At 41.2% G+C, this 26,255-nt stretch overlaps 1 protein-coding gene across 1 annotated transcript in view; it reads left to right on the top strand.

The window, feature by feature from the left end:
• Positions 1-26,255, top strand: part of CYTH3 (cytohesin 3) — a 51,754-nt gene that overhangs the window by 21,823 nt on the left and 3,676 nt on the right. The window contains exons 2-12 of the mRNA XM_031606774.2: positions 6,464-6,546; positions 7,080-7,144; positions 7,582-7,648; positions 11,221-11,339; positions 13,881-13,961; positions 15,869-15,981; positions 17,907-18,055; positions 18,849-18,960; positions 24,842-24,918; positions 25,017-25,088; positions 25,220-25,374. Coding sequence (XP_031462634.1) covers positions 6,464-6,546; positions 7,080-7,144; positions 7,582-7,648; positions 11,221-11,339; positions 13,881-13,961; positions 15,869-15,981; positions 17,907-18,055; positions 18,849-18,960; positions 24,842-24,918; positions 25,017-25,088; positions 25,220-25,374 — 1,093 coding nt within the window. The remainder of the gene's footprint in view (positions 1-6,463; positions 6,547-7,079; positions 7,145-7,581; positions 7,649-11,220; positions 11,340-13,880; positions 13,962-15,868; positions 15,982-17,906; positions 18,056-18,848; positions 18,961-24,841; positions 24,919-25,016; positions 25,089-25,219; positions 25,375-26,255) is intronic.

Genomic DNA, 26,255 nt, shown 5'->3' with positions numbered 1-26,255 from the left:
AATTATCAGTAGGCAGATGGCCTTTCTATTTAGTAATACCTGAAACTCTGAAGTTTTAGGAAAAGGGCTCTCCTTGTAAGCCAGAAGGTTTTCTCATGAATGACTCATGTCCAAAATAGAACATTAGTCTTTATTTGAAGATGAGAAGATAATGTAAAAGCATGATGCAACTATAGTTTGTTCACTCTACTGAAATGCATTTCCATCCAGGTCTTTGTTCGTAAAAATGTAAAATGTTCATGCTAACTCCTCGCATCCTGTTTACTTTGTGTTTGGAATCAGTGAAAATCAAAAACAAAAAACCCCAAACAAACAAACTTGGAAATGCCTCAGAGAAGAGAGCTAGGAAATTCTTACGGAATAAATAGGTAATAGGCACTAAAGGAGCACTTGTGTATGGAGGGTTGTATGAACACAAACTTAACAAAAATTAAAAAAAAAAAAAAAGTCTTGGCAGTGTGGGCATCACTTGTGGCACATATGTGCAGTATTTGCTTAGAACTTTGAAGGTGTTTCAAGGCACTGTGGTACTCTTCAGCCAAATTTGGTTTCCTGTTCACTTGCTGTATGTCTAACGTCAGCCTTGATGTTATGCTTTTTGCCTGTGGTTTTCAAATTTTTGAATAAATCAAATGAATATTTTTCTTTTCACAGTCGAGCCATTGAAAGTGCTTGTTCTGTTTTCTGTGAACTCCTGGGCACATCAACTCCGCAGGTTTCTTTTCCAAAGAAAAATTATTTCTAGGCTCTCTCCTAACTATCTTCACTGCAGGTTGTTGAGGCACCTCACAGAGTCAGACGGACTGTTTGCTGTTATTCACTAGTACTACCAGAATGTATATTTTTAAAGGTTTTTTAGGTGTTTTCAAATCACTAGAGATGAAAGAAAAGCAAAGAATAACTGAAGAGAAGAACACAGTAGATCCTTACTTGCAAGGAGAAAGTTTAAGTAGTGGTGGGTGCCTTTTTTGCTTTAGTGATTTTTTTTTTTTTTAATTGTTGTTAGCTGCAGTTGAGTATTTTCTGCTACTTCTTTCCTTTCAGACAAGATAGGAACATCCTGCAATGCTCATGCTTCAAAAGCTTTCACTGAAAGACAGAAATACTGTTACTAAATTGTGATTTAAGAACAGAATTGAAATGAGGGAAACAACTGTGACTGATACCACATGGCCTTTGGCCTCTGAAATTACAGGCTGTCACCACATGGTCTGTTCAGAAACGTTTCTTTGGCGAGTTCATTTTCCCATTGATAGCAGTGGTAATACGCAGCCAAAAGAATGATGGGAATATGGCAAATGCTTTCGGTATCATTTCCCACTCTGCTCTCTGGTGGCGCATCCTCACTTCAAACTCTGTGTGTAGTTTTGGGCATCACAGAATAAGAAACTCATAAAACTCCTAGTGAGCATCCGGAAGAGGGCTGTGAAGGTGGTGAAGGGTCAAGAGAGTCAGGAGAGACTGAGGCCAGTGGAGTTGTTAGGCACAGAGTGGAAGAGTCTGAGGAGAGACCTTGTGGCGACCTGCAGCTCCTCACAGGGTGTGGGGGACCAGTGCTGAGCTCTGCTCTGTGGGCACAGGGACAGGAACTGAGGGAACTGTGTTGGGGACTGCTGAACTCCGACTCTGGTGCCCCGTGGAAATGAACACCACATTCCATTGCTTGCAGCACCCATGGCTCTGCTCTGACCTCTGTGACTGAGACATTGACAGTGCAGTAGTCTTGTATTTTAGGTTTGCTTCATATTTATTAACAAAGTTGGATGCAGTCCCTGCTAATGGTGCCGCGGGGGCGGCCTCTTGCAGGGCTGTGAAGTGCCCCGGGCGCTGCAGGCCCTCCTCTTCCTGGGGCGGCGGGACCCCCGGGCTGAGCGGTCCCTGCCCCGCTCCGTGTTGCTGGGGCTGTGGTTGCAGTGCTGGGCAGAAGGTCCCGCAGCTGCCTCGTGCTCCTGCTGCCCGTGGAGGTCATCCATCTCCTGGGCAGAGCTGTCGCTGCCCCGCTCCGCGTTGGCGGGGCTGTGGTTGCAGCCCTGGGCAGAAGGTCCTGCTGCTGCCCTCTGCTCTGCCTGCCCGTGAGGCTCCTGTGTCTCCCTGGGGACGGGAGCGGTGGGACGGGCAGCGAGATCCCCAGGAGCTGTGTGGGAACTGCCCGGGACTTCCTCCTCGGTGGGATGTGTGGGGCTGCCCGATGGAGCAGGGCGTGAGGTGCTTGTGCCCCACAGGGAGGCTCTCTGGTGGCTCTCTGCTTCATATTCCGAGGGCAGCGTGATGACGCACGGCAGAGAGCCGTCTGCCCGCACTGAGAAGTGGATGGCGCTCATAACGCTCCTGCAGAGCGGGCAGGTGAATTTCCTCAGTGTCCACTGCAGGATGCAGTGGAGGCAGAACGTGTGCTCGCAGGGAACCACGTAGCTGTCGGGTCTCACGTCGCGGCAGATGGAACAGGGGCACACCTCTTCCATGGCCACGTCCTCCGCGCTGCAGCGAGCTGGGGGAGCTGGAGCTGGAGAGCTTTCCCCTCGCTGCAGTGGGTGCTGTGCACTGCAGGAAGGAAAGGCCGCGGTCAGTGGCTGTCCTGGGGCGGGCAGCAGCAGTGTCCCCATCCTTTAGCAGAAGCCCTCCCCACCCCGCCTGGCCCGGCTCGTGCTCCCCGCCGGCACAAGACCACGCTTCTGCTGCAGCTCTGGCAGCTCCGTGAGCTCCCGCACCACCCCACCGCCACCCCAGAGCCGTGTCCCCGCACCCCTCACCTCCGCTGCCTCAAGCGCACTGCCTGGGGCCCGGCTGCCTGAGCCAGGCAGGGCCGGGGAAATGCAGGCGATGCTGCGGAGATGGGCACTGAGCACAGCTCCCAGAGCCCCACAGCAAAACCCAAGAAAGCCTCGCTCGGTCTCCAAGCCTTGCAAACACGCTCAGCTGGCAACCTGGTACACGCTCGGCTGGGCCAGACTCTGCTGTGCCCCAGGATATGCAGTGGGCAGCTGTGAGGTCACAGTCCATCGCCCGGTGATGTCACACACCGTGATTTTGTGACACAGAACACCGTGGTTTGGGGCTGTCTCCAGGGAAACCTGTTCAGCCCAAGAAGGCTAGAGAGGGACTCTTTGTCTGGTAAGAAGTGACAGGACAAGGCCTATGAGTTTAAAATAAAAGAGAGGAGATACTAATCGGGTGTTTGGATGAACTTGTTTCCTCTGGGGTGGCGAGGCACTGGAGCAGGCTGCCCAGGGGAGCTGTGGATGCCCCATCCCTGGCAGCGCTTAAAGCTGGGCTGGACGGGGAGAGGAGCAGCCAGGCCCAGTGGGAGGTGTCCCTGCCCATGGCAGGATGGTTGGAACGAGATGATCTCTGAGGTGCTTTCCAACCCAAAGCACTCTCTGAATCGATGAAGAGAATTCCAACCAGCCCCAGCCTCTGTGCGCCCACTGGGGTATTGTGGTGTTGACGTTGGTGTTTCCCAGCAGTCACCTGGCCTGGGCCTGGTCTTCCCAAAGCCCTGGCAGGTGCCCTGGTACCTCCCTTTCACGTATCCAGCCTCCTGCTGAGATAAACAGCTTGTCCGTATTTACATTTAGCCTCATCCACCCCAACTTGGCTACGGTGATTCCGATTTGTTTTTTCAGTCTCCATTCTGATCCCCGTCCTGCAGCTCCTCACTGGGAGCAGAGGGCAGTGCTGAGCTGTGCTCTGTGGGTGCAGTGACAGGGCCTGAGGGATCTGTATGGAGCTGCATTAGTGGGTGGTTGGGTGGGAGTCCGGGGAGGGTTCTGCACCAGGGGGTGGCAGACGTAGACCCAGCTGCACAGGGCAGTGGGCGCAGCTCCATGCTGCCATAGCTCAGGAAGCATTTGCACAGTGCTCTCAGTCATAATGCCTGGTTTTTGGATGCTCCTGGGTGGAGCTGGGAGTTGCACACATTGATGCTTGTGGGTTCCTTCAAGCTCAGGGTATCCTATAAGTCTCCACCTGCCAATTTTAAAAGATCATTGGACTGTGCACTTTGAGAAACATCCCAACAATTAAGTCATCCCTTCTCTGCTGCTAGCAGGAGTGCTATCTTCTAAGTGCGCTTTGAATTTTCCAGCAGATTTTACTTTGTCTTGCATCTGGCAGATAGATACTTATTATATGCTAACGTAAAAGACAGTCTGACTCCGTTCAGTTTATTTCCTTTTTATCTAACAGTACTGTTAGAGAGACAGAAGACTGTCTCTCTGTTGCTGCTATGATCAGAGGAAATGAAAAAACACAGGAGACAGTCTCGCAGTGCTATAGGAACAGCACCGAGGTGTTCTATTTTTCTTCATTGGTTAGCAGGAGCATGGATATCTTCCACAAATTGCACTTGTTCCAGATATTCCACACCTACAGGCTTTCATTGCGTGCTACCTTAAGGGGAAAGAAGCTGCAGCAGCACTCACTGGGAGGAGTTTGTGAGAGCAGCTAATGCAATGGCTTTGTGACTTGAAGAGAAGCCAAGCACTGTCTATGGATTCGAACTGTTTGACAGTTGAAGATTATTTTTCATTTGCATTCTAATTAGTATTGCTGGTTACCAGTAAAGGTGAGATTTATCAAAATGTTTGCTGTGGAAAGAGGTTTAAAAGTGGAAAACTTACTAATATTGATACTACAAAAGCTAATCTAATTTCAGCTACTGATCTAATACTGAAAAACTGCTTTAGTAATACTTGAGCATACTTACAGCAAAGGGAGTGATTGATTATATTATTGATTTTGTTGTTTGCAGATCCTAGTTAACTAATTAGAATATCTGTGGTATGTGTACATAGTGTGCATATAGTCACAGGATCTCCTGAGTTTGGGAAGTTTGAAATATTCCAATGTGCATGTGAGACAAAGATGTGGTGCCTTGTATAGGCATCGTGTGGATTTGTAAAGTTTGATGTGAAAAGAACCTTGCAGTATTGGCATGGAAAGAACTTTTAGGAATGGGTGGACTTCAGATCTGATGAAGGGAAAAAGCAGGTAGACATATTGAAGTCTGGTATTCTTTCAACAGAAGATTGCCATTTCCTAAACTGGAAGTAATTTAATCATGTCTGCATCTGGAGTAGCTAAATGAAATCACTTGGTGTAATTACTTCATGTCTAGCAAGGCCTGTGGCCATTTGGATTGTGTATTGTGATTCAGATCCTAAAATGAAAGGAGTTTAACCACTGGATGTCCAAAAAGTAATCTATGCATTTTATTTTTAAGATATGAATAGAGACTGTGTTTCAGATGTCTGAAAAAAAACTCCTGTCAAGCTGAATTTTTGCTTGTGATCCTGTTGTCTGCTAAGAGCGCATGTGACAAAGATCAGCTTTAACCTTCTCATATGACTGCATTGCTGCATGTTCCTGCTGATACAGAACCATTTAAGTATTTTAACAATTATTTTTGATGTTCCATTTGAGCTAGAGGGCAAAACTGTTCTGTAATTAAGGGGCTACTTCCAAGAAAGGAAGTAGCATCAAAACTGTTATGACAGGATTGTTGCGGAAGAGCTGAATGCTGTGGTCAGTGTGCTCATGCTGCATGAAGGAGTGTAATCCATGACCAGATTCTTGCTGGGGAAAATCTGCTGAAGCAAAGCAGAGGTTTTGTGCAAATAACTTTAGGTTTGTTAGTTGTCAGAAACTACAAGGGAAGGGGCTGCTGCTGGAGTGAGTGACAGCCATAGCTGCATGGAGAACATTGGCATCTTCAGGGGCAAGTACTGCTTATCAGTAGGGTAACACGTTTGTTGTGTAGCCACAGAGATGGATAAAGTTGATTTAAATGCTTCAGGCTCGCTTAAGTGGTGTTACACAGAAGGAGAACTTTGTGATAGGCTGTGTTTAGTGGTGGATTGTAACTGTATGTTTATTTGAAAAGAATAAAAATGTATATCCAAGTGATGGAAAGTAATTGCTGTTTGGGGTGTTAGTGTTAGTACTAGTCTACTTACCTTCATCTGGTAAGTACGGGTAACAAATACGGTATCTGAAGGCAGCACCAAGATGCACATCTTGATAATGAGTTTTCTACAACTTTGACTTTTCTGTGGCTTTTTTCCTCTGGAAAATGTCATAGGAATAATTTATTTAAAAGAAGAATTTTGATCTATTACTAAAATAACTGGAACAATACCAGGCTTGATTTTGGCAATTAGGCTGTAGAGCCAAATCTTCCCACCTGTTACATGATAACAAGTTCTCTTAAATTGTCTGATTTCCTTTTAAAAGATGGATTCTGTCCGTAGCCATTCGTTTGATTGCCTTACTTACAATTTTATAAAGTAGAATTTCAGTGAATTTGGATGCGTTTCCACCTCTACTCCCCTAAATGATCCCAGCTAGAAAAAAAAAAAAACAACTTGAAATAAATAACTTGTTTTTCTTAATCAAGTTTATTCAGTTCTTTGCCATGAGGTATATTTGCAAAGGCTGAAAGCTTGTGCATTTTGCTCTATTTCAGTGCCTGATGACCTCTCCATAGAAGAAAGAGAAGAACTTCTAAATATTCGTCGTAGGAAAAAAGAACTGATTGATGATATTGAGGTAACTGCTTTATCTATAGAATTCCTTAGGAGACTGCTGCAGCAGATTAAATTACAGTAAACCACAACTTTTCACTCTCTCTAGGTGTGAGCCATTTGTTTTTTAAAGTATGTAAATGGCTGAAACTAAATCTTGTTAATTATCAAGCAGGTTTACAATTCATTTATGTGCTTTTAAAAATGCTAACTTCTGGATTTATGCAGTGCTTTATGTGCATGTGTACGTAATTGCTTTGTGCAGTCAGGGACTCAAGAAGCAGTAGGTTTGTATCCAGGATAGGAGTGAGAGAAAAATGTGGGTAAATAAATGTGTTGAAGATGGTACTGACGGTTTGGTCTTGCTGTTCTGTTGGGAGCACACACGTGGAGTTGAGATTCATGTGTGTAACTGCCAGTTGTGAGATTTATCACTTTTCTTCAGATGCTTAGTAAATATTTATGAAAATAAGACGTAACTGATCATACTAGCACATGATAGATAATTTCAAAATGAGTTTTAATGTAGATTAACAGTTTACTTTCTTCTTTTGACAGAGATTAAAATTTGAAATAGCTGAGGTTATGACAGAAATTGATAATCTGACTAGTGTGGAAGAAAGGTAAGTAATGCCAGTGTACAGACATGATTCATTAATACCTTGAAACAGCTATTCCAGGAACAGAAAATAAAAGTGGGTGTTATGCTAAATAAACCTTTGATCACCTTTGCTCTGTCTGTTACAAAGAGCCATAAGTTTGACTCCATCCCATTCAGGCTTGTCATTTGTTCGGGTGGAGAATAGGTTGAACAGAATGCAGTATTTGAAACTGTCCAACTAATAATGAACAGTTCACTGAAGTTGCAATCATTTGAAATAACAGTAAATAGTAACCTGCTTTTCCCCCTTACACAAAGTGAATGTCCCAGTTTTGTTGTGAGAGAAAATTTGAAGTAGTCAAAATGCAAATTAAAATAAACTCATCCAGAAATTGTTCTGTTGTATAAGAATAATTGAAAATTGCTTTTTTTTTTTTTCCCCTCCTTTTCCACGTATAGCAAAACTACACAGAGAAATAAGCAAATAGCCATGGGAAGGAAGAAATTCAACATGGACCCCAAGAAGGTAGAGTTATTACCATTGTACTGTTGCCTGGAATCAGGCTTCTGCTTCTAAATTGATCTATGGCAAATACAGTCTGTTTTCTTACAGCATTTCAAACATTTCAGATTATATAAATTGTCAACCCTTATTTGTATATCCTTTTAACACGTGAAGCAGGAGGTGAATCTACAGTCATTTAGTCATTTGCCAACCATGTGTGCTTTTTTCACTTAAGAAAACATGTTTATATATATATGTGTGTGTGTGTGTGTGTGTATATATATATATATATAAAAAGCAAAAGATACTTATAAACAATAAAATATGCCAGGTGTTGATTGCAGTGGCTTTCAGGGAAATTATTTACACCTGATAGTGTATGTTCTATGTTGACATGTCAAACAGTTCTAAAAGTACTTAGATATTTGGCTACTAGTGAAGTATTTTATATATATCTATATAAATGCCCTGTGATTCTTCCAAAATGCTTTTAACTTGCTTCTCAGTTATTCTCATATGGGCTCTTATGTTTGCATATCTAAATTCTGTTTGTGAAAAAGTCACATGAGAACATTTATACATCTGTACACTTACGTAACACAGATACCCACCTATGTTGCTTGAACAAACACCAGCAGGCAGAATGTCTTTATTTGTGAAGAATCTTCTTTAATATCTTTCCTGAAAGCATTTAAGCTTTGTTCTTCTTTCAAATTGTACTGAAGTCAGTTACGATTTGATGGCTTTTCTGTAATGTTCAAAAGCAGCAATGGCTGCTGTTCTTCTGGCTGCTTTCAGTTTAGTAAAAACACTCAAGCATTTTGTGATATAAGACCCTTCTGAAGCTGGTGCCCGTGTCTGCTATTCTTCTTTTCCTTTCTGATGTCTGTGTAACTTCAGCTCTGTTGAAGAATATCACTGATACTCTGACTGTTATTTTCCTCCATCTCTTGCCTCCTAGAATTTTGTGGAAAAATCACACAATGATGCAAGCTGCCTTCGTTCCAGTATTAACTATTTTTGCTACTGTTTTTATGGGATAAAGTTATTTCTGTAAATAGATGCTGTGGCCACATTACTACTGTAACATAATATAAATGTGGTAAATGGATTTTGAGTACTAATTCCTTAAAAATGTCTGTAAATCAGTGGTGGCTTGCAGTAGCTGGATGCTCCAAAGCTGGATTGCTCCAAAACTGGAGCTGCAACTTTAAATTGTATGCAGCTGAAGTGTATGTTGTTTTAATGCTGAATGAGAGAATGAACTTCTGGTCATTGTGACAGCAATGCTTTTCCTTCATAGCAGAGAGGAGGTGGTCTCCGTGGTGGGGAATGTGAAAGAAGCAGGGTAACAATACATTCACTGAATCTTTAAAGCTTTCTTTCCCTTAAAAATCCAATAATGTAGATGTAGTGTTTTCATATTAGCAGGAACACATTGAGCTGATTTCTTTAACCACTTTTATTTGAAGAGTTTTATGTTTTCTAACAGGGTAACCCAAATGTAGAGTGATTGTCCCCTGACCTGAAAATCATTGCTGAAAATAGCTGTGTTGAATGCAGTTAGGTTACATCAGGTAGAGGGCTGTAATGGTCAAGTTTGGGAAAAACGAAACCAACCAACAAACAGGAAAACAAAACAAGAAGCACTTCAGAAATCCCAGTGCAGGGGACATGAAGCTGTGCTTTGCATTCCTAGCAGTGGGTGTCACTGCTGTCCGCGGTGGGCTCAGGAAATGGATTCTCTGTGACAAAAACAGAATCTAAAGAAGTGCAGAATTTATCAGCAAGTTGCTCTAAAAAATGAAAATCAGAGATTTAATTGCACAGGCTTTTAAAAAACAAACCTAAAAATTATACAGCATTTGCTATTAAATAACGAATTGTGTGATGGTGATGTTGTGTGTGGAGGTCAAACTCGTACAGCTGCCTTCTGTCTTATATCAGCCTTCATAAAGAGGAGTTATATCGAGACAAAAGATAGTGGAGGAGTTGATGAGTGTTTGGCTGACCTATTTTACAGTGTGTTCCAGACACGAGAGTTGTCCCAGACATTCCTTTCCTGTCTATCTGATTTCTGCTGCTTTAAAGATCTGAAGAATTAAAAAAAAAACAACAAACAACAAACAAAAAATGCCCTCAAACCCACTGATTTTTGCAGCATGCTCAGATTCCTGTTTCTGTGCAGAGAATTTGTTTTCCACATTTCCAGTCATTTCCATTTTTCAGTAACCTGTACAACTTGTACAAACTCTATGGGCAGTCTGTTTGCATTAAACATGAATAGTGCAGTCTGGCTGTTGAGCAAGGCAACCTGCAGCTGCAGTTTCTGATGTTTGTTGGAAGGAGGGTTCTTTCTTGGTTGGCAGATCTGAGAAACTTTTTGTATAACTTGGTATGGAGAAAAAAAGCAGTATGTTTCATAGGTGAATATTTTGCACAAATGTTGTCAAATATGCTTGAGATGATCTGTTGTGAGGAAATCTCAGCTATTACTGCTTCAAAATAAAAATGATGTTTTCTTTGCAGTGTAATCACATCTGTTCTGAAATGACTTATAAAAGTATTAAGTTGTCAGACTACCAGCATGTGACCAAACTAAGTTTCAGATGATGAAATTATTAGGAGAGAGCTGCATTTAGGACTTTGGTTTTGTATAATAAATTATCTGCCTGACAAAAAAAAAAAAAATGAAAGAAAGAAAATTAATGACCTTATTTATCACAGAAAATGAAGTATTGAAGCTTAAAATAAATTTTATATATCTGAGCTGTCCGTGATCTACGGAGTGGTGGAATGACATCATTTCCAGCCTTTATGTAAACTTCAGATAACCCATAGACTCCTTTATTTCCTGTTGCAAAAAGCTCTCTGGGCATCCCAGAGTGGGCAAGTTCTGAGGCCAGTAATTTAGAGAAGTGTAGGAATCCAGGGGCTTGATCAGGTGTGCACTGAGGTTGGGGTAAGGCTCCTCCTGGCTCTGTAGTAGAGGCCCGAGTGGTTTCATGGACAGCCCTTTGTGAGTACTTCAATTCAGGCACCATTTGCAGTCAGCCAATTCCCAGTGTCAGCGTAAAGTCTTTGAACTGTTTTCAGTATCTTCAGCCCTAACTTCTCCTGCAAGTAGTGGCTTGATGTACTGGGGCGCAGTTTGCAAATGCTTTATTTTTTGTCGTGGTGGTGATTAAGTCATTCCTGCATACCTCTGTTATATGATTTTACAGATTATCTTCAGACATTTATGCAGTGCGCTGAGCAGGCCGACTTACATTAACCTGTTAAGACAACACTTGATATTTCTGTAGTTAGGGAATTTAAACTGCCACCTGGTACTTCTTGCCTTAAAAATGTGTCCCCATTTATATCTGCCAACCAGTACAAAATACTGCTTATCTGACTAGGAAAGAAAAAATCATTTGTTTACTATTTCATGTAAAATAGATAAATGAAAACAACTACAGACCAACTTAACTCTTACATGCTGTGTGTGTGTCTGTGACACTATATAGATGCCAAATGTCATGAGCAGTATTTACATAAATGCTGTGGAAGAAAACATAATATCCCTTCTCCTCTAAAATTGCTTTTCCTAGGGAATACAGTTTCTGATAGAAAACGACCTCTTGCAGAACACTGCAGAAGACATTGCACAGTTCCTTTACAAAGGGGAAGGATTAAATAAAACGGTAATCGGCGATTACCTCGGTGAAAGGTAAGATAACAATACTGAAACTTCATCTTGTTCACAAAGCATACTTAGCAACTGTAGTAGTTACCTTCCCCTTCAGAGGCTGCATGAAAAGCTTCTCCTCACAGATGTAGAAAAGCTACAGAGGGAAGTAATACTAACCTATTAGATGTTTTTTTTCTCTGATTAGTTGTTGTTCTTTTTAAAGGGATCCATTGTTGAATAATATTTAATTCATCATAACTTACCATTTTGAGAAAATATCCTTAAATTTGGCATTAGAGCAGAATTTAATACCATAAGCTTTTGGAATGGTGGAGAGTTGTATTACAACAGTTTTAGTAATTCTTGACACCGTCCCTAGACGAGGTGTGGCTTACAACTGATAATAATTGATAGGAAAGAAATTACTTATTTGAGTTGATCACTCCTGGGACAGAAATTGTAAGCAGGTTTTAGTGTCATCTCTGTACACAGATACACAGACTTCCCCTTAGTAAGGAGCCATCTCTCAGAGCAGCTGCATCACTTCTAGCATAATAAATGTGCAAAATGCAATAAAATGCAAATTGCTTCCATTGAGGTGCAACCCAGGAATGGATTTTGGGAAAGGGAGTAGCAAGAGATAGAAGTAGCAGGTAGGTTGGAGTACGTGCATCTGCGTGCTTGAACGTGTTGTGGTTCTAATGCCAGTTGGGGAGGTTTAAAAGCTGACTCATTTAGGATCTGCTGCTGTAGTGATGTGTTCATGCAGATCCCTGTGAGACATCTGTAATCTCTTTACAGCATCAGCAGCTTAGTTTGTGCACTATTTCCTCCTGACATCAACAAGCTTAATGAAAGTTTTCACTGTTGTGCATCTATTTTGAAAATGTTTTCTGTGCAGTTTCTGGACCATGTCTGTAGACATTGCAACAATTTCAATAAGAAAGCATCAGGATGTTGAATATTTGGGTAGTGTTGTACACTTACTTGTATGCTAATATCTACTAAATTGTAACAAAGCTTGCATAAAGCAGTCTGTATGCATTTTTTCAGAATTATGCTCTACTTCCTGAAAGACTTCTAGTAGTCTACTCCCAAGCCTAGAATCTGTGTGCTCATGCAGAAAGATCTCACCAATATGACCAGTCCCATTGGCATACTGTAGAATGGTCACATCACTGCTTGCATATAAAAGTCAAAGATGTATTATTATTTCAGGACCATCTTCTGGATTTTTCATTATTTAAATATGAGAAATTGTAGTGATTTATACTGAATAGCAAAAAAAAAATTTTTTTTTTTTAATGAATCTGTTAAGTTGGTGCTAAAATCTGAGGAGAATTGTGAAAAGGATCTTTTATTATATTAGATTGCAGTGTTGGAGCTGCACCAACACAAGTATGACTCTTAATCCAATCCACATTAAAACCAAAAAGAGCAAAAATTAGAGTATAAGGCTGATATTTGTGCTGAATTACTGCAGCTTTGAGTACATGTAGGCAAGGTACATGTTTGGCTTAAGATAACAAAGCAGCCCTATTGAGTGCTCTCTGCAGTTGTACATTATATAAATTAATTGCTCTGCAAAGTAGCATGCAGCTCAATTGCACATTACTGAATTTGATGAGAATTGCTCCTTTTTGCTTGACAGAGCTGCTCTGTGGTTCTTTGAACAGTCTGGAAACATCTTAGTAAATGGTTTGCTTTCAAGTATTTGCTTGTGAGTTACAGATTAGCTACAAGCATTTAGTCAGTAACACAACAGATAATTCTTGGTGAATGCACACCTTTCTATTTTTGGGTGGAGGCTGATATGCAACATTCTGCCTTGATTACGTATTTAAAGCACACCCTCAGGATTACAAACCTTTCTGCTTCGGGCAGAATATGAATGCAGTGGTGGTGCATTCTATCTGCATTCAAATCATTTTGTGTTTATCAGCCTTTAAATATAATGTTTGCATTCAAATAACCTGGTATTAAAGCATAGTTGGGCTCATGCTTTGCATAATGATGTCAAAGATAGCTGAGAGCAAGCCAAGTCAAAAGCTTTTAGTAAACTTCCATTGTAACAATTTTTGAGAATAGAATAAGAATTTGGTACATACTAAGTACTTCTTTGAAAAAGCTGTTCTTATAAGCAGTTGAAATACAGCTTATTTGTCCTACGTTGTATGGCTAAAGAAATTAATCCTACCTTAACTGTTGTTTCAAGTGTTCATGACACAGTTGCTGCAAAAGATTATTGTACTAAATAGATTTATCAAATATTTTCCCCTGTGAGGGTAGCTGCTGGAATAACAAATATGAAGCAAAGAAAGACAGGCCACTTTCAGGGCATTTAAAAAAGCAGTGATAAAATCTATTCGAGTGGCTCTTGATAGCTTAGCTTTTAAATGCTAGCAGAAATGGGCAAAACACTAGCAATTAAAATTGAACGTGATAACAATTCCTTTGGTCTGATTTGATCAGTATAATCATCTGATTGTTTGCTTATTCTATAAGAAAAAGATAGAGGTAACTAAGAAGGCTTTCAAGTTCAGCATTGTAATTGTTTATTTCCATTTTTCTCTTTCACAGAGATGAATTTAATATTAAAGTTCTTCAGGCTTTTGTTGAACTCCATGAGTTTGCTGATCTCAATCTTGTACAAGCCTTACGGTGAGTAAATTATTTCTGTTTTTCTTCCTGTATTAAATTGCACATTCATAGGAGTCACTGTGTTGATCTACTTGTCAGAAAGCTGATGTAACACTCAGCATGACTCTGTACCTCACTGGGCAGGTTAGCAGAGGTGGTTCTGTTTTAGCACTTCCAACTGTTTGTAGCTTTTTGGTATGCTTGCCAAATGTGAACATTTGAAGACCAGTTTTATATCTCAGCACCGAGATGGGTTAAAAACAAAGCCCCAGCCAAACAGATCATTTTCTTTGCTGCCCTCTTCTTCATCCTTTTCTTTTGCTTGTTCCTATGGGTGGGTGGGAGAGTGCTGCAGGCCAGAATTAGTGTTTATGTGCAATTGCACAGAGGTAGACTTTGGTACAAGCAGTTTCTTCCTACTTAATTCATATTTACCCAACTGTCATGTGAAAAAAAAAGTGTAATTTTTTTTTTTCCTTTGGTTTGTAAATTTGATTTCTCTGAGATGGTAGCATGGAGTTACCTTGTAAAGCATACAGTGTTGCTTATGGAAATCCACAATTAATCCAGGAAATTAAGGTGAAATAGACACTTGTGCCAGTCTCATTGCTTCAAGTGACTACCCCTGACAATAGATAAATAGAAATGTTCATGTGATCTTTGTTTCTGGTGCAGCACCTTGTGATGTGGAGTCAGAGCAGCTTTGCTGCGGTTGAGTGATGTGGTGATGTTAGTCTGAGCTGCCTGAGGCGTCAGCTAAGGCTCTGGCTGATGCAGATTATCTGGAAGGCTTCATATCCCTATCTCTTTTACTCAATTTAACTTTAGGCTCAATTTTATTCTACTTTAGCAGCTGCTACTATTAAATGTTTGTATTTTGGTAGCTTACAAAATTCGTGATCTGGGTTGGAACCTTGTACAAGGTGAGTAAAAGACAGTATATAGAGCTAACCAAGCTAAGGATGGCCTGTGGCTCTTTGATATGAAGTCCTAAAATGGAAACTTATGAGAACAAGAGCAAGTGGGTATTATATTGGCACCCACTGTACAGGGAATATGGAATTTTTTTTGCATGGCAGAGCATGTAACTTTGCTGGTCTAGGTCCTGTTTTAGTTTATATGATTGTTTTGCTAAAAAAGAAAAGAAAAGTGATTCAGTTAATTGGAACTTTTCAGTTTCACCATTTGCTGAAAGTGAATTTGTGAAGACTTCTGTCCTGTATGCATTCCAATGTACCTATATATAGAAACAGTAAGTTAGGAAAGTAAAAACACTATTTCAGTTCATGCTGATCTCCTGCATATGTTACAAAATTACTGAGATGATATTGTGAGTCTTTCTTCGTAAGTTCTGGGTCTGATCTTTGTAGGGTGAACTTGCACTTGACAGGCAGCACTTCTCTCCATGCACTGGTGTTTCTCTTGTAGTTGTTTTCATTTTTTAATGTTTGATTAATTCACTTAAAGATAATAAGTGTTGCTGTACTCCTTCCTTCTCTCCCTGAGCAGAAATATTTTATCTCCTGTTTCTTTCTACATTGTAAGTAAAGTCTAGCTGAGTGCTTATTGCTCTTAGTAGACAGGAATCCTAAGGAGGATTGAACTGTTTTTTTTCCTCTGTAGTATTCTCATGGAAAAATGGGATGCATACAGAAAATAGTTTACTAGTCCTGAAAAAAGAGAGTCTCAGAATATGAACTGCCATATTACCTTGCCTGATAGCATGCAGTGTTGCTGGCTGAATTTCTGGGTTAGCCATCTGTGCATGTTGCTTTATGATAGCTCCTGACTTGTTCGTTGAGAAATTGAGAACGTATTTCTAGGAGATTTTATATACAAATTGCTGGTTTTTGTTTCTGATTATTAGCAGTAGATGCTTAATATATAAATATTGGAATGAGCCTAACAATGATTCTTCTTTTCTGTAGGCAGTTTCTGTGGAGCTTCAGACTCCCAGGAGAGGCTCAGAAAATTGATCGTATGATGGAAGCTTTTGCTTCACGCTACTGCCTTTGTAACCCAGGAGTTTTTCAGTCTACAGGTTAGTTATATATGATGTTAGAATGTTAATGTTCTTCTACATCTGGTGCAAGGAAACAGTGGCTAATTTGAAAGTTCAAAATAAAATAATATGTGGAATAATCATTTCGTGAGAACTGTGAAAATGCTGCTGTCTGATTTTATATTTCACATCTGGAAAGTACAAGCTGATGGTCAGTATTCATTTCCACTTACTAAACTCTACTATTAATATGTAAATTAATTTGAGCATAAGACACACAGTGTGTAGCTGAAATGCTAAATCACAGCCTGAACCAGTGATTGACACCTGGTGAGAAGGCAGGGCCAACCCAAGGGAGCTCAGGTACATGCAGTATACCTGAGGAAGGGTTGGAGCCAGGATCCACCCTTTTCCAGGCCTCATGTAAGGGTTAGCAGTGGAGATGAGGGTATCTTGCTGGAGATCCCTGCCTACCAGAATCCTTCCAAAGATAAGCAGTTTTTCTTCCTTTGTTTCTGTGTCCACAGCTGCTGCATTTGGGCTTGTTCTCATTTGCTGCAGCCTAAGATTGTGCCACTTTGCCATTACTGCTATACTTTCCATCACATTGTAGTATCACAGCATTACACTGGGTGTTTGAGAACTGAGATTCTACTGTTAGATATCTCACTATCTCCCTAGGCCTAAACAGTCTTGAGCAGTGGGTCCAGGAGAATCTCATGAGATTCAGCAAAGCCAAGTGCAGTGTCTTACACCCGGGTTGTAGCAATCCCCACTATAAGTGCAAGCAGTGGGATGAAAGGATGAGCTCCTGAGGAAAAGGGCTTGTGAGTTCTGGTGGATGGTAAGCTGGGCATGAGCCAGCAATGTGCTCTTACAGCCCAGAAAGCCAATTGTATCCTGGGCTGCATCCAAAGAATCTTGGCCAGCAGGTCAGGGAAGGTGATCTGCCCTTCTGCTCTGCACTGGTGAGACCCCACCTGGAATACTGTGTCCAGATCTGGAGCCCTCACTACAGGAAAGACATTGGAGCACATCCAGGGGAGTGCCACAGAAATGCTCCAAGGGATGGAACACCTCCCTACAAGGACAGACAGAGAGCTAGGGCTGTTCAGCATGCAGAAGAGAAAGACTGCTCTCAGATCTCCCCAGAGCTTTCAATATCTGAAGGGGAGCTACAGGAAAGAAGGGGACAAACTCTTCAGCAGGGTCTGTTGTGACAGCATGAGGGGAAATGGTTTCCAACTGAAAGAGGGGAGATTTAGATTTTGTAGCTATATATTACATGTAAAGTCACCAGCTTTTCCCTTAGGAGGACTGTAGCCTTTCTTTTTGTCAATCTGCTTATCGAAGACTTATCTTAGTTAGAAATGCAGCTCAGTTTTCTATTGAATTACATGCTTTAGAAATACTTAGGCCCTAAGAAGCTAACAAAGCTCTCCCATCCTGCACAGAATGGCATAGTATCTTAGCACTGTTGGTCTGTTTAGTTATATGCATGCATAGCTTCCTTCTGATCACCTGATTTGAGGGTAAGAACGTAGGGAAAGAAAAGGTTAATGTGAAGAAGGTCAGCAGCAGCTACAGAGGGAAATCCTTACTGAAAACAAAATACAGAAGTTGCAAACACATCTTTTAACGTAGCAGAGAGGTTTCCATCCTTTTCTTATGCATGATCTTGTTTGAATTCTGGGAGAGCTTTCTACAGTCAAAACCACATCAAGAAGCATGATAAGATCTCTTCTGTTGTCCTTTGGTATTGGCACCTTTGTATGCCAAGAAATTGAGTCAAATGTTATTTTCAGTTTTACTTACGTGCAGTTCAAGTATTATTTTGAAGAGACTGTTCTTCCTCTGGGTGTCTGCGATAAAACCTCGGAGGCACTTTGAATTGGTGTCTGATGGGCCAACTCTGTATAGCATCAACTGTAAACATAGAAAAGTAAACCGTGTTCTGATTTCAGATACATGCTATGTGCTGTCGTTTGCGATCATCATGTTAAATACCAGTCTACACAACCACAATGTAAGAGATAAACCAACAGTAGAGAGGTTTATTTCTATGAACCGTGGAATTAATGAAGGTGGAGACCTTCCAGAAGAATTACTACGGGTAAGTGAAAATGGTGAAGGTAAGGGGTTGCTTTTCATTTTTCAATAGGAAACTTAAAAAGATATGTAACAGTTTCCAGACTGATTTCTCAAGGGAAATAAAAAAACATTTTCTGCCATGCATAACCATTTGAGAAACTGAAAGAAGCTTTCATTGATGTTTATGGTCTCTTTCAGTCTCTAACCTTTATCTTATGTTGAGAAGAGATTCCAGAGGAAGTCCTCTGTATATCTCTCAGTAGTATCCTTTGTGACAATGTTCTTATGGAATTGGCTTCTTATGGAAAGAATTCTATTTCTAGATAAGTCAGAGAAAGTAGGAAAAATAGTTAAATAATAATGAAAAAATGACTCTCTTGTTACTGCTTTTCTATTCTTTCCACGTATCATGTGGAGCCTCCTCCTCCCCCTGAGCTAACAGTAAAGGTGTTTACTTCTCTGATACAGTGTGATGGTCTGAAATATTTTCTAAAAACCCAGATTTGTTTGGCAACAGTTGTGCTAAATTAGAACGATTTGAGAAGCTGAAACTTCTGAAATACTGAATTCTGAAATAAAAATGTATTTGTTGGGGAGTACTAATAATATCTGGAGAGAGAGTTTATAGAGAAAGTGATTTGAAAACAAACTTATTCAGAGTAGTAAACAACAATTGGGAATGGATGGTCCAGAATTTTTTTGCAGTGTTTCCTTTGCTTTTGTACAAATAAACTGAGAAGCAGTAGGACGTTCTGGGTGTATTTTCTGATGGACATTACTAACGAGGTCTTGTTTCTCTTTTTTTATTCTTCTAGAATTTATATGAAAGTATTAAGAATGAGCCATTTAAAATTCCAGAGGATGATGGAAACGATCTAACACACACATTTTTTAATCCAGATAGAGAAGGTTGGCTGCTGAAATTAGGTTAGTTACAAGAGCAGTCTTGCTGCTGTGTCTGTTCGTTGTTAGTGTGTCTGCTCCTTCTGTGTCTGCTTCCTTATAAATGTCATGCGGTTCACGCTGTAATTTACATTTAAACTGTATAAGCCAAAATAAGTAACTCCTTTACAACTGAAGGTTGTTACTCCTTATTTCACATATGCAAACCAGCGATCTTGTTTCAGACTTTGGAGTTTTATTTCTGGTATCTGAGAACTGAAAACTCAGCAACAGAAAGGAAACTCGGAATGGTGTTTGCTGTGTGCCGTGATGGATACATAACAGCTAAACCTCCATGTAGTCACTGCACAAAACTCATGTGAAATTTCAACTTGGTTTTCTGTGTGCAAAAATAGGATTTCTTGTCAAAGAGTTATTTTTGTGTGTCTTTATTTTTCCATATTATTTGTGAGTTTCTCTTGGTTTGGTTTTGGCTATGATTTTTTAATGAGTGGTTTAAATGTGCCTTCTTGTTTTCCTTATGGCCTATGACCTATCACCTTTCTGTTCTGTGACTGGCTGTCTCTGCTTATTCTGCATTAGGAGGTACGTATCTGATTGCTTTCCAGTGCCCCCTTGTTCAGTTGCTCATTCTTTTATTTTCTTCCTCCTCCCTCCTCTGTTGGTTTTTTTTTTTTTTTGGTTTGGTTTCTTTTAGTTTTCTTAGTTATTTTTTTCTTAAATTTATTGCAGCATTTTGCTTTTTTCACTCGGTGTCACTAACAGTATCATCAGAGGTATTCTGTCCACAAAGGCTGGCATGAGTGTCTAGCTCATGTGCAAGTGTCTTCTGCAAAGGAAGGTGTTTAAATGTAAAGCAGGAAAATAGAGACGACTTTTTCTGCATTCACTGAAGAATATAACTAGAAGAACAATTTTGACCGAGAGAAAAACATTTTGTACTCTTATAATGAAGATCCAGAGCGATTTTGTTACTTGTACATCAGTACAGTAGAATCTTGGAAAAACTCAATTGCATTGGAACTAAACATACATCAAAGCTGTTCTTTTTCCTGCATATTTTCTTCTGTAAACATCCTATTGAGCAAGCCAAATACATTCTTACATTAGTGTGAATTTTAGGGTCGCTGGAATCTTTGGTGCTTTGCAGTCCCCTGGCACTGCACTGTGTTACGGCCTCATTAAACAAACAAATCCCAGCAGCTTTACTTGTGCTCAGGACTTTTCTCCTCTATAAGGCAGAGTGAAATTTGTTTTTTTCACTTGCTTTTTTTTCCAATGCAATAAATCTCTTTTATACAAAGCCACGAGTGACACAGGCCATTGGAGCCAGTCTTTGGCCACTTGAACTGCTCATTAGAGAAGAGGGCACTTCACACTTGGAGAATGGTGATTGAAGTGTGAAGAGAGATCCACGCTTGGGGTGAGAGGGGGCTGTGTGCTCGTGGAGCTCACTTTGGTGACAGTTGAGCAAAGGAGAGTCGTGGGCCCTCTCTGCTGATGTTTGGAAGCCAGTGGTTGTGCTACTGCTGGAAGGACACATGAGAAACTATTTGTAAATTGTTCACGTGCTCTGCAGTGTCTGGTTTTGGCCTCTGCTATAGATGCTGTAGGGTTCCTCTTTGTTTAACTACAAAAAAGCTGATTCCTTGCTCATTTTGGCGTGCAGTGGCTGTGCTGCTACAGTTTCAAAGATGACTTTGCAGGTTTTCTCCATGTTATAGTATGAGGCAATAGCTATCTCAGCTAAAAAGCTTTTAAGACAAAGTAGAAAAAAACTGCATGTTGTGGAGGTTGGGAATAAACTGTCTCTATATAATGAAAACTGCACATTTCTATCTGTACTACTCGTAAGTTTATGCACACACAGCATAAGCAGGAGTGCTGTGTGTAGAGGAGTACCAGACATACACCATGGAAGCAATTGCCAATAAAACACGAATGAGAGACCTACACAAAGAAATAAAAAGGAACAAAGAAACGGAACGAAAAAGAGTGGCTGAGAGCTGCCAGGTATTTCTGGAGAAGTGATCTCTGGCTCTGGCTTTGAGCATGGTGTGATGAGAGGCAGCGCATACAGAAACCCATGTTTATGTATATGGGACTGCAGGCTGCAGCCCGGCCTCGCAGCAGCAGGTTATCTGAATAGGGTGCACACAAATGCACTTTGCTAGGTTACGTGCATTGACCAGAAATAAACAGTGCTGTGTATACATTTTCTTTCTTTGTTTTCTCTCCCCTGAGTTTCCTGCTTGCTGGGAGGTTTAAACAGTGAGGGAATGCTGCCCTGATCCACACTGTCTGCCTTGCTACAGACCATCTGCAGTCCTTTCTGTTGGGAAACAGTTATTCTGAAATTGATGGAGATTGTATTCCAGGCTGTGAGTTTAAGTGCTCCATTGTATTAATATTTGTGTAAGAGTTTTTTTAATATATAAAACTACGATGAAGATGAGCTCTTAAATCCAGAGTCTCTCAAGAACTTATTTTGTATTTTTTACAGTGTCTCTTCCCATTTGGCTCCTTCTGCCTTTCTATTTAATATTGCAGCTCACCGTGTTGATTATTCTCTGGGCAAGAAATAGATGTTGTCAATCTTTTATATGTCGTACAGTTTGCTTCTCCTAAAGACTTTCCTAGCTCTGTAGCCTGGCATTGTGCTTTAGAAAGCCATGTTTCAAAAATGCTTGCTTTTGTGAAGCTTCCTGCTCTGAATTCAGTTCAGCTGTGGCTCGGTGCAAGACCAAGCACCAAACTGGGCTGCTGGGCAGCACCTCTGGTTTTAGCTAGCTAGACTCAGCCAGTTGCTTTTCTGTTGGTGGTTTTAATAAGCCTACGTTGTGAACTACTGGAGAGAGCCCTGTGGAGGGCCACAGAGATGATGAGAGTCCTGGAACATCTCCTTTATAAGGAAAGGCTGAGACACCTGGGGCTGTTCAGCTTGGAGAAGACCAACAGGGGATCTTACCAACACGTCTGGAGGATGGGAGTCACATGGATGGGGACAGATTCTTTTTGGTAGTGCCAGGAACAGGACAGGGGACAACAGGGAGGGCATTTCCGTGTCTGAAATGGCTTCAGCTGGCAAGCAGCTTGGCGTGTGTGATTTCCTCTAGGGAAAGGAAAGCTGTGACGTTGCTCTTCTGAACAGGACAGGAAGTGACTCCAGCCTGACACAAGATGTGAACTTTGGCTGCCCATCAGGCAGCCACCAAGAGGTGGTTGCTCATCCTGGTGCCTCACTGCCTGCTGTGCCCGTGGTGTTTGTTGCAGTGCTTCTGTCCTTGGGAGGATGGCTCTGCTTTTCTCAAATCCGGCAGGGGAGCAGCAGTCAGGAAGCTGAGAGTCTTCCTGAGTGTGGGTTTTATTTCTGGTACCTTGCTGTGCTGTTCATATGTCACCCAGAGCTGGAAAAAAAATATTCCTGTGTTGGGTTATGTAGGTAAAGAAGATCTGTGTCCCTCTTTGTCTGCGTTTGGCCTTGTTGTGGCCTTTACCTGTAGTTCCCTTAGAATTCCGCCAACAAGAAAATATGCTGCTTTATTTTGTTATTTAAGATGTTTCTGCATTTTAATTTATCAACTGGATCTTTGAGAAGTACATCCTCTGCATCTGCCCATTTCTGTAAAACTGTATGGATTCATACGCTGATTTGCTTGGTCCACTTCGGATAAATGAGGCCTTTTTAGCTTTAATCTTTAAGAGGCTGGCAGCTGGAATAAGACAGGAGCGCAGTACTGAGCCCTGTGGTGGTGTTTGGTAAGCCTGCAGCAATCTTGGCCAAGAAAGATGACATTTTGTTATCAGTAGTTCTTACACATTAATCTTGTGCGCTGTGTTTATGGTCAGTACAGCCTTATCAGCCAGCTTCCTGCTCTTAGCCCACAGTAAAGGCATATTAAATGCATGCTGTACGGGGATGCCTTTCAAGTTTATTCAGGAGTTTCTGTGCCGCTGGACAGCTGCAACTAAGCATGGGGGTGGGGATACAGGCTTATATTTGAGAACGGTTGCTCATTTTGGAAGAAAAAAGTTCTGCGTTGATGCCTTTTTTCTGGAAGAGTAATTCACTGCTTGGTGGAAAAGGCACCTGTGCTCTTGTTATGGCACTCAGGTGAGCTGCAGAACCTGGCTGCCGGAGGAGAATGGGTGCAGCGACCCTTGGACTGTATGAAAAACGTGGTGGTGAGTGAAAGGAAGGACTGCCCTGGCAGTCAGCTTGACTTGGCTGCTGCTTTTTCTTCGACCCAGAAGTAATGAGGGTATGGTTTGTTGGCTTTCTGTTCTTAGATTGAATACCTGGTACTACGTGAACCAGCTCTCAGTCAAGTGATGGGAATTTCTGTTACGTGCCAGTTTGAGTGTTTCTACAGTGCCTTGTTTAGGGACCTGTCACAGTGGTTGTACTAAAATGCCACCAGTTCTTCCCTCACTGTCTCCAGTTCACTCAACCATCCATTCCGTCACGGCTTTTGCATCTTGCACTATTTTGCCTTCTCTTATTTCACCACACCTGCTTACGGATTAATGTTTTCTCGAGATGTGTGTGTGTGTAGTTGAAGCATAAAATTTGAGTCCTCTGAATGCTGCAGTGTTTGCACTGCGTTATCCTGCAGGTCATAAAACCGACTGAAAGGAAGGACGGCATGCAACAGGACTTGGTCTGCACTGCAAATACTTGTCTATGGACTTAAAATGAGATCCCTAGACCTGTTTTCTAACTTCAGTACAGAAATCCAGATCGTAACAACAAAATTCCAACTATCTGAAGAAGAGCAGATGGATAAAAAATTGTTTCTTAAATTTGTTTATGACTTGAAATAAATTGGGAACCTTGTGTGTATTCACAGAACTATTTTATGCAAGGGTGTTCAGGAGGAAAACCAATTATTTTGAGACAGTTGGAATAATGAGAGTGACTCACTGCTGAATGGATGATGCACAGGTGGTGCCACAATCCTGAAGTCGTTTAACTATGGTGGAACTCAGCCTGTAATTTGTAACATGGGAGTCCTTTATTTACTTGCTCTTCCCTGGAAATGATTCTTGAAAATTTCATTTATGGAATAATGGAGGGGTTCTTAGGTAGCAAACTGCAGAACCAGGGATGAAAGGACTGAGACAGTAATGTGTGTTTCTGAAAGGAGCCAATCCATGCAGCATGACATCAGCAGGTGTAAGAGTGAGCAGTGCAGCAGCTGCTGCTGATGTGGGGAAATAATGGCATTTCTGGAGGAGCTGTGCCTTCTGTCAGATGCACTCAGTGGCACGTCTCCCCATTAAGAGAACAATAAATTATTGAAAGTGAGTACAAGTAGCACTTTGGTGTAGGATTTCTGCATTTGCTCCTTGTTGCTGGCTCATCAGATCTGTTCTGCTTACAAGCAGCAGTGTTTATAAGCACTTCACACACTTGATGCTAAATACAGAACTAGAGAGGTTCATAATCACGTGTGAAGTCACAAGTGCAAGGAAGGTGGTAAAATGTCCTTAATTTTACTGATAAGACCCTAATCCTTGTGAAAAGACAGGCTGTGACAGGGCTGGCCCTGTGGCTGGAGCCCAGTTCCTGGCTTTGCTGCTTTCCCACTGCATTTCTGAGGGCTGTACAGCAGTAGTATCAGGGCTCTGCTGAGCTCTTGGATTTGGGTGAAACCTGAGAGTTTACAGCCTTACACCATAATGCTTTTGTGCACCATAGTTAATGCTGACTCAGGAGTTGGATCTTTGTACAATAGTTACAGAAGTATGTTTCTAACCTTAGCTCATCTGTGCCTGATCCATTTGCAATTAACTGATTAAAATACATATTGGAAAAACAAACAAAACTAAATTGCTTTCTTCTTATTCCTTGCTGAAGCCTTGACAATGACGTGTTTAACTTATCAATACCTTTTGGTTATAGGGGGAAGAGTAAAAACATGGAAACGAAGGTGGTTCATTTTGACTGATAACTGCCTGTATTACTTTGAATACACAACTGTGAGTATATACTGCTGTGAGCTTCCTTTATAATCTGGGTATGGCAAGGAATAATAATGCAGTATTTTCCTTATCTATCTATATTTATTTATTTTTAGGACAAAGAACCTAGAGGGATTATTCCATTAGAAAATCTTAGCATAAGAGAAGTTGAAGACCCTAGAAAACCAGTAAGATATCCTCATGATCATTTTTTTAATGAATAAGTAAACCATTTGGAACTGAGATCGTAGTAAATGAATTTGTTTCTCGGTTGTTTGTTGCTTTGTTTTTAACATATTTTTCCATTCCTACCCTTCAGAACTGCTTTGAGCTCTATAACCCCAGTCATAAAGGCCAAGTGATTAAAGCCTGTAAAACCGAAGCTGATGGCAGAGTGGTGGAAGGCAACCATGTAGTGTATAGAATATCTGCTCCCACCCCAGAAGAAAAAGAAGAGTGGATTAAGTCTATCAAGTGAGTTTAGAGTTTTAAATATCCTTCAGAAATGAAGTGTAAGCTCCTTTTCTGAATAAGATATGAAGAGAACTTGCATTTTAACTTGTTTAAAGAGTTCTGATTTGGCAATATCCTCTGGGATTAAGGTCAGGATCTTTGGGGTGGATGGGTCAGGCTGTCAGGTCCTAAGGACCATAGCAGGTCCTAACTCAAATGAGGAAAATGTTTGGTTTTTTCTTTCTTTTCTTTTTTTTTTTTTTAATTAAATATTTTAAGCAAATGTAAAGCCTTTTGAGAACCATCCTTAACCCTGATTTTATTCTGTTCTTATCCTGTCTGGTGACAGCTATCTTGAGCTTGTTCACAGTGCGGCTCAGAACTTTCATAATATGAATTCATCTTGTAAGGTTTATATAGCAGACCCAAACTTAAAGGAACAAATTATGTTCAAGTTACGTTCAAGATGGAAGTATGAACCCTTTAACAAATTATAGCTTAACATCATCTTTTTATAAACAAACACTTCTCATGGTCAGAGGAACTACAGCTCCTCACTGGGAGCGGAGGGCAGCGCTAAGCTCTGCTCCCTGGGCAGTGACAGGGCTCAGTGAATGGCACGGAGCTGTCAGGGGAGGGTTGGATGGGGGTCAGGGGAAGGTGCTGCACCAGAAGGTGGTGGGCGTGGACCAAGGTGGTGTTCACAGCCCCACGCTGCCAGAGCTCACAAAGTGTTTGGACACTGCTCCCAGACATGGGGTTTGGATTTTGGTTCGTCTTGGGTGGAGCTGAGTTGGACTCAGTGGTCCTTGTGGGTCCCTTTCAAAGTGAGCTGTTCTGTGATTGTAGGTCAGCAGTCCGTTATCTTACAATAAGTGTGGAGTCATCCAAAGGGAAGAGAG

The sequence above is a fragment of the Phasianus colchicus genome, chromosome 16 (assembly GCF_987193195.1).
Source record: "Phasianus colchicus chromosome 16, bPhaCol1.hap1.1, whole genome shotgun sequence".
In the NCBI taxonomy this organism is placed as follows: Eukaryota; Metazoa; Chordata; class Aves; order Galliformes; family Phasianidae; genus Phasianus; species Phasianus colchicus.
This window is presented reverse-complemented; position numbering and strand designations above follow the sequence as displayed.